Source organism: Myotis lucifugus, unplaced genomic scaffold (assembly GCF_000147115.1).
Source record: "Myotis lucifugus unplaced genomic scaffold, Myoluc2.0 scaffold_17, whole genome shotgun sequence".
Classification (NCBI taxonomy): domain Eukaryota; kingdom Metazoa; phylum Chordata; class Mammalia; order Chiroptera; family Vespertilionidae; genus Myotis; species Myotis lucifugus.
Window position 1 is genome coordinate 6,686,169 of NW_005871065.1, and position 13,053 is coordinate 6,699,221.

General features: G+C 39.2%; 1 protein-coding gene across 7 annotated transcripts in view; it reads right to left on the reverse strand.

Annotated features, from left to right (window-relative positions):
• Positions 1-13,053, reverse strand: part of SAMD12 (sterile alpha motif domain containing 12) — a 327,972-nt gene that overhangs the window by 131,201 nt on the left and 183,718 nt on the right. For 3 of the 7 annotated variants that reach the window (XM_006085234.3, XM_023750931.1, XM_006085235.3), the window contains exon 4: positions 10,413-10,553. In XM_006085234.3, coding sequence (XP_006085296.1) covers positions 10,413-10,553 — 141 coding nt within the window. Of the gene's footprint in view, positions 1-9,349; positions 9,420-10,412; positions 10,554-13,053 lie in introns of those variants that run through there. The other 4 variants (XM_023750933.1, XM_023750932.1, XM_023750935.1 and 1 more) reach the window with 4 other exon arrangements.

The following is a 13,053-nucleotide window of genomic DNA, read 5'->3' on the forward strand; positions in this document are numbered from 1 at the left end:
CCCAATCAACTTTATAAATAAATATTAAAAAAACCAATTAAACAAAACACCTGAATGAACTGGCCATAATGAACTCTCAGAATGAAAATGAAATAGGAGTGGATACTAGCGAGGGTGCACGTGGCACAATGTTAACTGCTGCTGATAAACTGACATGTGAGCTTAATAATACCCACAAAGACGTCTGTGTGTAGGATTCTAAATATAAAGCTCAGACTACAGAACATTTCTCTAAAAGCTCAAGTACTTGAGCTTTCAGAGAAAGTTAGAAATATTCCTGGTCACAGAACTTGCACGACAGAGTGTGAAGATTTTTGAAATGTGTTGAGAGAAAGCTCAAAGGTAGCAGTCTGAGGAAATGCTATCTTGGATGCAACAGGGAAGAAACATTTGGTTGGCAAATCATAATGCAATAACACTGAATGAAGAAATGGTAATGAAAGCCTCAACTGCAAGAAGAATAATATACAATAAGTCCTATAAAATTATTGATCTAACATCCTCATCTACCATGAGCTCCTGCACAATTAAATGGGTTTTGGAGAAAAAAATCACTTTATGTCACCTGAAAGTGTCTCTCAGAAGAGCACTTAAGAACTGAAAATATTAGGCAAAGCAAGTCAAGGCAAGTGGGTAGCTTACATATTTAAGGGCTCTTGCCAAAGGTATGTGTTATATTTAAGAGTCCTCACCATCATCTTTATTGATGGTGACACAACACAAAAAGATCATAGGGAATAAAAGAGGTTCTGGGTCATGTTGCTCATGGAGAAAGAGTATTCAAAATGGCCTTGTAGCTACTCTCTTTTTTTAATTACAAATTCATACAAATTGATATTGCATCCACTGCTTTGAAAGGATTAAGTTGAAAATGAAATAGAGTCAGTAAACAGGACAAAAAGGGCAACATTAAATTAAAATCAGGAAAAAAAAAAGAGGGACCACTCTTGGCTGGGTACTGTGCTAGGATGTAGGAGCACAAAGAAAAATCAGGAGACAACTAATGTTGTCTGTAGATGGCCTGCAGGGAAGATGGAGAGACACTGTGTCCCTGTGCCTTTGCAGGCTCCTCCTTCTGCCTCATGCCAGCCCTTGCCCATCTGTTCAAACTTTTATCCTTCAAGATCAAGTTCATATATTATACCTTTGGCAAGTCTTTCTTTATCCCCCCCAACTAGTGGCCTGGTGCATGAATTCATGCACACTGAAAGGAAATTAATTAGAAGAAATATTTTAATATTGCTATTCACCCTTCCTCTATAATACAAGTGTCAACCAAATTCACGATTGACAATGACAGACTGAAACACATGCATGCGATTGGTGCCAGCAAGAGCTTTATATATATTGCACATGCGCGAGTCAACTTAGCCTTTTATAGATATAGAATAAACTTGCTTAGTTTGACCTGCTTTCTAATTTAGCTAAAATTTTTCCAGCCAAGTGAAGCACCCCAACTTCTCTTTCAGGTAATTGTCAGCAACACAGGTAAATATCAACACAAAGCAGATTATTATTATTTAATATATTTTCATTGATTTCAGAGAGGAAGGGAGAGGGAGAGAGAGATAGAAACATTAATGAGAGATAATCATTGACAGGATGTCTCCTGCATGCCCCCCGCTGGGGATCAAGCCCACACCCCGAGCATGTGCCCTTGACCAGAATTCGAACCTGGGACCCTTCAGTCTGTAGGCCGACACTCTATCCACTGAGCCAAACTGGCTAGGGCCAAAGCAGATTATTATTGTAGATCACGCAGGGAGAACAAAGGGTAAAATATTTAACTGCAGTGCTGTTTGACTATACTCTGCACAGTGAGAAAACCTGAAGTCATTTTCAAGGTCCACCATTTCTTACTTCTTTTCAGTCAGGTCAAGTTTCTAAGCTTTCTAAATCTCTGTTTTCTGGCTAATGAAAAGAAAATAGGATTCCACTGAGTTTCCTATCTACCTACTCCTGGACTTCTGTGAGGATCAAATGAGATGAAGCACGGGAAAAAGCTTCATAGACATTTCGTTAAAGTGTGAAATGTTTCCACCTGGCTATAAAGCAAGTTGTGTTCCTGGGTTGAAGAAACTGCAAGGAGAGTAGTCGCTAGGGAGAGGAAGCCGGGAGTTGCTACATGACATCATTACCCGGATGGACACTTAGCATATTATCCTTTTATATATATAGATTCCCAGGTGATGCTATGCCCAGCTCTGTACATCTCTGCATCTCTGCAATGGCATACACATGCTATCCTCATTGTTAGACTGGTTACTCCTTTTTATCCCTAGTATCCACCACAGAGCCTGCACTCATCGGATGGAAAAACAAAAGGACACTGTGTAATGGCAACATTATTAGCATGAACAACGTGCTTAGTAATGCAGAAGAGGGAATGACTGGTTTTGCATGAGAGAAGGTGTAGGTTTCTCAAAAGAAGTGCTGTCTTGTAAAGGCCAGGTCCTTTTGTGAGCTTTATTCTATCATACTCATAAGAACTATGTGAAATAGAGCCTCTCCCCACTTTACAATCGAGAAATCTTAATCTCTGATAAGTGACTTGGCCAAAGTTAATACATCTATAAAATGCACAGAATGGCTTTCTATGGAATGCTAATGAGTTTGGATTTTATTCTGTAGGCAACTGGGAGATATCAAATGGTTTAAGGAGGAAAATAATGTGGTCAGAAATATATTTAAATTAACTCTGGCAATATAAGTAGAAAGTTAATTAAAGGAGAATGAATGGGTCAGGGCAGAGACTAGAGGTCAAATAATAATTAGTAGGTTATTCTATGGATTATGAAGGAGCTAACGAGGAATGAATTAATACAGTGGCAAGGGTGATGATGAATCAAGAAAAGATTGGAAACCCATTTTACAAGAAGAATTCAGAGGATTTAGTCACTGCTTACTCTAATTGGTAAAGGGAAATGAGTAATCACCAGTGACTCTGAGCTTCTATATTAGGTTATGGCATTATTAACCTCAAGAAGAAATATGGGGGAAGAAAGGCCAGGGAGATAGTGAGAAAAACAATGGGGTTAACATTGGGTATTTTTAAGATGGCAGTGGATTATTTAGGGGAGATTTAAATGAGGCACTGAAGTTTCAGAGAAGTCTAAGATGTATTTGAGAGTCACTATGAAGTAGGGGATGGTTAAAGCAATGGGTGTAGATGGGATTCCCCAGAGACCATGAAAAAATGAGAAGAGTTAAGAAGACCCATTGACAGGGAACATTGAGGTTTGGGGAGTGGCAAGGAAAGGCAGACTTCCACCAACTTCAGGAGACAGTAGAAAGAGAAGAGGGGAACCAAGAGGGTAATTATCATATTCATGAAAACAGATAAGTACCAAGGAGGAATAGTTCAACGTAACCCAACGATAAGACAGAAGAACTGAATATGACAAGAACTGAGATGTGAACACCAGATTTGTCACACCAGTAGCACAACTAAATAAAATACAAGAAGCTGGAAAATTCAAGTGGTGTAATTTGAGAGACACTAGAAAAGGCCATCAGGCATACTTCCATATGCATAGAAGGGAATCCAATTGGCTCATGATTTCTTCCCTAAGAGCTGGAAATATTATGAGATTTTCTCCCTCAGAAGAGAGACAACAGAAGTATCTCTCAATGGCATTTGAGGAAAGCCATATCCTATTACCTGTACAAACATGCTAAGAAAACTTTAATCAAATTAATAAGTAAACTACATATGTCTGACCTGAACTTATTTTGAGACAATGGACTAGAAACTTCAGGAAAACAGGGGCTTAATGTAGTGATGCCTCCAAGAAGTGTGAGATGGGCCTTCTACAAAGGTACAGTAATTTTCAGAAAACCTCCAATACAAACTTTAATACATATGTATTAAAGCCACTCTCTAATACTGTTAATCTACTTTTCTTATTCTAAGAATACTGGCCTGGCAGGTTTGTTTTTCTTTTTGAAGCTAAACATATATGTATGATACAACCTAGCAATCCCACCTCTAGGTATTTACCCAATAAAGTAAAAACTGATTTTATATAAAACCTGTATGTGAATACTTATATCAGCTTTATTAGTACTTGCCTAAACTGGAACCAACCCACATGTCTCTCAACAGGAAAATGGATACACAAATTGTCCCATATCCATCCAATGGGATACTAAGCAAGGAAAACGAATGAACCAGTGGTATACACCACAGTATTGATACATCTCAATGCATTGTAGTAAGTGAAAGAAGCCAGACTCTATGATTCTACTCACATAACATTCTAAAAAGGGAAAAGCTAAAGGACCAGAAAAACATATCAGTGGTTGCCAGAAGTTGGGAGTAACGAAGAGGTTGATAACAAAGGGGTAACAAGGAGAGTATTTTTTGAAGTATGGAACTTTTATATCTTGACTGTGGTGGTGGTTCTGCAACTGTTTGCATTTGTCAAAACTTGCAGAACTGTGTACTGAAAATGAAAACTTTACCATATGTGAGTTATACTTGAAAATAGTCAGAGCCCAGCCCATGTGCTTAGTGGTTAAGTGCCGACCCAGGAACCAAGAGATTGCTGGTTCGATTGTCAGTCAGGGCACATGCCTGGGTGGTGGGCTTAATCCCTAGTAGGGGCCATGCAGGAGGCAGCTGATTGATGATGTTCCTCTCTCATTGACATTTCTATCTCTCTATCCCTCTCCCTTCCTCTCTCTATCTAAAAAAAATACATATTTAAAAACAAACAAACAAAAACAATGAGGAGAAGAATACTCGTCTGGGAATTAGGAGACCTTGTATCTAGTCTCAGTTATGCCACTAACTAGCTGTGTAACCATGGATTATCCTCTAATCCTCTTTGGATCTTGGTGACCAAATCTGCAAAACAAGATTGGTAAATTTCTCAGTCTATTGCCATGTTTTATAAAGACGTCCTTCTTTAAGTTAGGTGGTAGACCAGATGGCCTATTTCAATTCAAACGAACTACCTCAGTTGCTGAGTTATCATTGCGGGGGTGACTGGACTAAAATACCCAATCTGTGCACATGGTTCTGAAAGTCTTCTTGGATTGGAAAGTGGTATTTCTAATTTGTGTTGTTTTAAAAGATGGAGCTTTGGGAAAGTCCATCTGGTCAGGCAATTCGCAATTAAAATTTGACACATATATTTGGACAATGTGGAAAAAGTCTTTTGGGAAACACTAATGTTTAATGAGTTATAACTGGCCTCAGTAAACAATCATGCTCTTCTATTTTTTCATTTTGTAGGCACTAATTAAAAAGGCATTTGAAGATGGATGTTTTTACTACCTTCATCTGCTTTATCCTCCAGTGGGAACACTGCTTTCTACTGCATGAATTTACTGAAGGCTCATAATTGCTGTTACATTTTTACACTATCCATGAATTTGTAGACAAGGCAGACATTGAAAAGGAGCCAGGAGTGGCTCTATCCGGGTTGAAGAAAGCATTTATAGCTCAAAAGGGAAGATACTAAGTATAAAAAAATAATAATCTTGATGAAAATAAGATCAAACATTGTAAAGTAGAGGCCCACAAACCATGACTAGCAATTATGCTTGTAAATAATGTTTTATTGGGACACTGCTATGAACAATTCATTTAGGATTGCCTGTGGTTATTTTTGCACAGTATGACCCTCAAAAACTAAAATACTTACTGGCCTTTTACACAGAAAAGGTGCCAACACACTTTCATAGAATATGCCCTGAACTATGCTATATGGCTTCTGCATACCATCTCACTTAATCATCTTAGCACCACCATGAAATAGGAATTATTCTTCCCACTTGACACATCAGAGGTGGTGAAATGTAATGGATAAAGATTTCATGTGGAGTCAGACAGACCTGCACTATGCTTTTTACTAGCTGTCTGACTTTGGGTTTATTACTTAAATTCTCCAACCTCAGTTTCTCCATGTGTAAATTGGGGCCAACACCAATGCTGAGTAGGAGTCAATGTGACAATTAGTGCAATGCTTTGTCTATTGTATGCATCTAACACTCATTAGCTATATGAGAAAAGCTTTCAGTATCCCTGGGGTGTTTTTCTTCCTAGAGATATTGTCCATTAATAAAACACTAATGATGCCCATCATATGGTTGGTTACGGATTAATTTGAAGGATCCCAAAATAGTCTGCACCACTGCTCTGTGTTACATAAGGCACCTTTTCCTCAGTCTCTCATGAATCAAGCCAAAGGAAAGGATAATAACGATGTTTCCAGCTCTGCACTGCATTTCCCAAGAGAAAATTGAAGGTGCCCTAACAGGGTGAACTTTCCTACAAGCAAGTCCACCAGATCGACATCCCCACGGCGCCACTGATGGGACACAGAAGACCAAAAGGCTGCTCGGGAGAAGGAACTGCTTCAAAGGCACCAAAGGAGACAACATTAAAGCAGGGCCAAACATTGTTTATGTTGCTGGCAAATGTCAGGTAGTTACAGGGCCATGGCGAATAAAGGCAGGGAAACCAGAGGCCAGAATTTCAGTGGAAAGGCAGCTGACTTTAGATGATGAGCTGGTTCAGGAATTTCAGTCAGGATGCCTTAATAGTGCCTGTAAACAGATATATTCACTGTGCATCCACGGTGTTTAAAATGCCTTATAGTTCTTGTCTTTTGGTCAGCATCCAGAAGGAGCAGAGCAGGTAAAAGGACACAGCCTTCATCTTCCTTGAGCTCAGGTAACTCCCATTGGCTGGGACCAGCTTTCTCAGTCCATTTCTGGCCATCTTGGTCCTATTACTGTCCTGGGGCTCCTGGCCAACTCGGTGAAAATGACTGGTGTAGAATTAACAGCTTAAGGCAAGTTTTAAAACAGCAACCAAAAGCTGGAAAAGTAGGCTTAATTATCTATTATTTCATTTCCTCTAGAAACATGGTAAAATGAGCTTTCAGATGGGTGTATCTTATTTGGAGGTCTGATTATAAACAGATGCAATTAATTTGGTGTGTGTGTGTGTGTGTGTGTGTGTGTGTGTGTGTGTGTGTGTGTAATTTCTACATTCAAAACAATGATGTTTCCCTGAGAGAAAATATTTAGAGTTTATTCATTCATTTCATTATGGAGTTGATCTCCAAGTTTGTGGCAGGTTCTTTTGAATGTCTCCAGTGGTGGCCAGACTTCCCCCTTTGAGGATGGGGTTCCTCTTTGGAAATGGCAGCCAACTATTTAGCTCCAGATCTTGTAAATAAAGTGGGTAATTAAGCATGGTGAAACATGGTGGGTCAAAAATAAAACTTGGAGAAAAGCAAATAATCCAATTAAAAAATAAGCAAAGAATCTGAATAGATGTTTTTCCAAAGAACATATACAAATGGTCAACGAGCACATGAAAATGTGCTCAACATCGTTAGCCATCAGGGAAATGCAAATCAAAACCACAATGAGATACCACTTCACACACATCAGAATGGTTATGATAAAAAAGACAATAACAAATGTTGGCAAGGATGTAGAGAAATTGGAACCCTCATACATTGCTTGTGGAAACGTAAAATGATACAGCTGCTTTGGAAAACAGTCTGGCAGCTCCTTAAATGGTTACATATGGAGTTATCATATGACTCAACAATTCTACTCTGAGGAATATACCCAAGAGAAATGAAAACAGGTCCACACAAAACTTGAGCACAAATGTTGAAAATAGAATTTTTGATAATAGCCAAGATTCAGAAACAAAACAAATGTCCATCAATTAATGTATGGATAAATAAAATGTTACACTCTTGCAATGGAATATTATTTGGGAATAAAAAGAGATAAAATATTGGCACTTGCTTACAACATGGGTGAACTTGAACAACATTATCCTAAGTGAAAGAAGCCAATCACCAATGACCACATATTGAATAATTCCAATTATAGAAAATGTACAGAATAGGCAAATATACAGGAAGTAGATAAGCGGTAGTCAAGTTTTGGTGGTTGGGGGTGGGGGGGTGGCGGGGTGTTGGGAGGACATGGAGAGTGACTTTTAATGGGTCATTTTTCTTTCTCTTTTTCTTAGAATGAGGTAACATTGATTTATAACATTATATATGTTTTAGGTATACAACATTATAATCCAATATCTGCATAATATTCTATAGCGTGTTCACTACCAAAAGTCCAATTTCCATACTTCTATAGCAAACCTAGACCCAAAATATTTTAAGGAACCCCAGCTGTCTTTAGAACTTCTGTTATCAGTCAACAAAACAAAATAAAACAAAAACAAATTTTTTGCTTTATGTTTAAAAAACATCTTTTCCAATAAGGCTATGGATTTTCTAAAGGCTGCCTAACATAAAATGAGTTTGCACATTAACATGTAAAGGACAAGCAATAAAAACAGTATTATGAGTGCAGACAAAATATCCAAGAGCTGGAGAATGTGACCTCTTCTAAGGGGAATAGAAGGCAAGGATTCAAAATGCACAGCTTTTGAAAGCTAAAGAAAATGACAACAACTGAATTGAAAAGGCTGAACTTAGCATTACCTTCCCAGAACACAAACATATATTTAGCTTAATAGACTTGAGTACTATCTCAGGAAAAATCTTATATATTATGCATCTAGGGCGATGAAAGCTGTAGAAAATGATTTTGCAAAGCAAACACACGGCAGGCTGACAGTAGCAGAGATAAAAAAACAAGTCCCAGGCACACATAATAAATTTAGGTCTCATTTCTTATATATCATCACAGGAGGAAAACAAAAGAGTGGAGGAAACCTCAGACACCAAATTGAAGCTTTAAAAATGCGTGTGTTTTTTCTGATTATAACTGTAAAATGGATTTATACTAGAACATTTGAAATATACAGAAAAATATAAAGAAAAACATTAAAATTACCCACAATCCCACCACCCAGAGAGAACCATTATCAAAATATTGGCATGTTCATTTGCATCCCTTTTTCTATGTACATATAAAAATATAATTTTTTAATAAAATTGGGCTCTTGTTTAAAGAAAATTTTATATATGGCCTCGTCCCTACCCCACTTCCTATTAGTTCTTTGACTACACTCTCATGTTGTTATATATTCTTTGAAGGTGTAATGTGAATGATCCATTATACTGGATCTTATGAATTTAAACAGAATTATTTGATCCTTTCCATATTACTGGACCTCTAGGTGGATTCTAATTTTTCAGTTTCATAAATAGCACTGCATTGGACTTTCTTGTGATGAATCTCTATTTACTTTTTAGCAGCAACTTAAATGTATATCAATGTGTCAAATTCAAATTTAAATCACTCAATGTACCCATACATTTACTATGGAAGTCTCTGGAGACAAGTTCAAATAATGCATAACAAATAAACAATACTATTTTCATACCACTCAGAGTCTATATTTATCCTTCTGGGCAGTCATCTTTCAGGCAGTGCATTAGTTCCTCTAGGCAAATGGAGTACATCACTGGGCTAATCTAAATGTAATAACGTGAAACTTGGCTGACCCAGATTTCTCCAACATCAGTATGCATGCAATTACAATATTCTAAAGATTGAAAAATACCCAAGACTCTCAAAAATACATACCTTATTATCCTTTCATTTAAAACAATATACAATGGGCATTAAAATGAAATAAATAAAAGGTTATAGCCAATGGAGGTTGATAGCAACCAACTCTTATCTAGACATACAAGTTCCATACAGTGTCACTTAAGGTTTTCTTCACATTCCAGCTTTATGCTGTCACTTCCAGTTATAGAACTCTTAAGTGCTCTCGACATATTGAAGTTATTAATGGTTCTTGTTTAGAATTATATGGACTTAACATTCCAGTTTTAAATTCCTTGTAGTCTATTTTTTTTAAATGGTTCTATTTTCAAGATTCTAAATAGGGTTCTCACAAACACTACAGTGTGTGTGTGTGTGTGTGTGTGTGTGTGTGTGTATACATACAGACACATACCTGTAAAATGTTTTTCTCCCTTTAGTCAGTGAAGGGCAAAGTAAAACGTAACATAACAAAAATCCCACTTACATCACTAGTCATATGAACTATGAAATCACTCAAATTCCAAGGCTCTCTCAGACTAAGATAGCCTGGGCTGCCCTATAAGTTGTGTGGACTGTGTGTACTGTACAACTCTAGGGAGTGCAACTGTACCCTGATCTCTGTGATGGGTACTCTCTGGGGTGGTGCGGTGCACAACCTACATAGTAGTAGGTGACGACCTTGAAATTAGCTAAGGCAATACTGTTCACCCATCCATTACTGTGCTTCCTTCCCCCATAGTGAGCTATGAAAAAGAGAAGTTTGAGGTGGGAAGTGGCCTTTAAATCTATATACTTTTTAAATAAAGAAAATGCTGTAAAAAAAAAAACAAACAAAAACAATGACAGTTTCTCCCTGGCTCTTCTGTATCCCTCCCATCTTCCCTTCCATCCACCCACTAGGAAGAGCGGGGTACCTTGTGTGAGTAACTGTAGGTTTCTGACTTCCTCCCGCACCTTCAGCTGGAGCACCTGTTGCAAGATGTGCTGCCGGAGGTTTTCTTGGGCAATCCCCATTCGCTCAAGCTTTTTGTCAGTAAGTCTCAGCAAAGCTCGCCCTGCAGGGGTTCAGGAAATACAAGGAGAAGCACATAATCAAGGGCTGGAGAAGGATTTCCATCTTAGTCTTGGCTAATTCTTCATACCCGAAGTTTCCATCTAAACACAGACTCTTCAGAATACAGGATCCCCCATGACTCTGGTGACAGGAATGGATAATCCGGATGAAAAAAATCCACACATTAAAAAAAAAGAAGCCACATTTTTAAAAAACATATTTTTATTAATTTCAGAGAGGAAGAGAGAGATAGAAACATCAATGATGAGAGAGAATCATCAATAGGCCGCCTCTTAAACGCCCGACACTGGGGATTGATCGAGCTTGCAATCTGACCGAGAATCGAAAACCATGACCTCCTGGTTCATAGGTCAACGCTCAACCACTGAGCCATGCTGGCTGGGCCGGAAGCCCAATTTTTATCTAATATTGGCAATCCCCAACTGACCACACATTGAGTGAAATGAAACAGCAACATTTTAACCTGGGTATTTGGGTCACAGACTGCAGGTTTCCATAGAAACAGTGCTGTTCGCTGGATGATGGGTTCTGAGGCTGGCCCACAGGAGCCCATGTTACTGCCAACTCAGCTGAAGACCTGGATGCTGTAACTGTGGTTAGAGAGAAACTCCAAGACGTTTAGTGCAGGTTACGATAACGTTTCGGTGAAATATGTATTTAGAGTTCCAGTTTTAATCTGCAGCATGAGCTCCCTTGCTGCACCCCTGGTGCTGGGCCAGGTTTCCACGTCCAGCTGGTGGGAGCTAAGGCTTCCTCCCAATCATTGGCCTAAGGGGTGAGAGTGAGATGGGGAGGGGGAGTGAGAGCTTCCACAGACTGCAAAATAAGGAACCTCGGGGTGTGCATGCCTGCAGTGTGTAGGCACCCTGGACCCTAGGTAGCCCTGCATGGCTTCCTTTCAGCCTCTTTCTTTCCCTGGAAGGTCAGGTGCTTCTGCTGTTACTTTGGTCTCCATCAAATTCTCAAATTCTCCCCTCTCTGTGCTTGCCTTGAAATAAGCATAAGTCTATTGTGAGAGCTGAGAGCAAGAAATACAGAGAATGAATGTTGTTAAAGGCCCACAGCACCACCCTGTGCGCTTCTCCCCTAAACCCCCAGTCACCACACTGCAGATCTCTCCTCGGCTGAGGAAGAGGCAACTATGAGTAATCCATGGTAAGTCTTTGGGGATCACAGCATATACATTTCAGAAGATAAATGGTTTACCTCTTTAAAAAGGAAACGAAATAGCCAGAAGTTGGGGTCAATGGGCACACCGAGAATCTTATGGACAAAATCTGATTCACCATTTTCTTTGGATGGTTTCTATAGTGCCACCCATGTCCAAGATTCTGAAAAATCCTTACAATAATTAGATCACTTCCAGGAGCCAATGTCCCATTGATCTCCTATCCCACCCCCCATGTTGACCACACACTAAGAGTATCCCAATTAAGTGAGTTGCTGCTTTAGATCAGGAGTGATAGGTAGTCAATTGCATCCTTTTTTTTGCAATTTATATTGTCATATTTTGTTGCTTATCATAAAAATCCAACTGCTAATTCAACAAACATTTATTGAGCATTTACTATGTCCCAGGTTAACTCGGTGTGCTCTGCTGTCCACTGCCTACACAGGAAGAAATGCGGGAGGGAAAAGTCAACTCAATCTCAAGAGAGCAGCACCAACTAAATTTCCTGAGACCCTAAAAAACAATGCAGGTGATCTAGGCTGCTGGGCCATTCATAGACGCCTAGATTCCTGGAGTTGAAAGAAGCTTCAAGTCCTTCGCATGGATTGTATTCCTGGCCTTTTACTTCTTTTCTTTTTCAAATCAAAACAGGAAGTGATGGTGCCTTGGACACAGGTGGAGGTGAAGAAGTAGAAAGAAGTAGTAGAATTCTGGGTATATTTTGAATGACATTGGGATGTTTAGAGGTGGGGTATGAAGGAAAAACAGACATCAGAAATGACTCAGGTTGTCCACCTGAGCCCCCAGTGGCAGGGGGCACCATTTCAGCACAGGACATTGAGTCACTGCTCCGAAGAAGGATGTGTGGGAGGGAGGAAATCCCATTAGTGTTTCTGCTATTTTTTTTTCTTTTGAGAGCACTTCAGATCTGGAGAAATGATGAAAAGGATAGAATTAAACAAGGGAGGACAATCAGAATATTCTCTCTTTCCCAGAGTGGTTTTTTCCCCTTCTAATATGTTTTTATTGATTCTAGAAAGAGAGAGGAAGGGAGAGGGAGAGAGAGAAACATTGATGAGAGATAAACATCAATTAGCTGCCTTCTGCACATCCTTTACCAGGCATCAAGCCTGCAACCTGGGCATGTGCTTTGACTGGGAATTGAACTGGTGACCTCCGGTGCATAGGATGATGTCCAATCAACTGAACCACACAGGTGAGGGCATCCCCATAGTATTTTCATTCCTTCAGCATTCTACTCAAAGCCCAGAGTTCTGAGTTGAAGGGGTAGCATAGGCATAACCTGGTG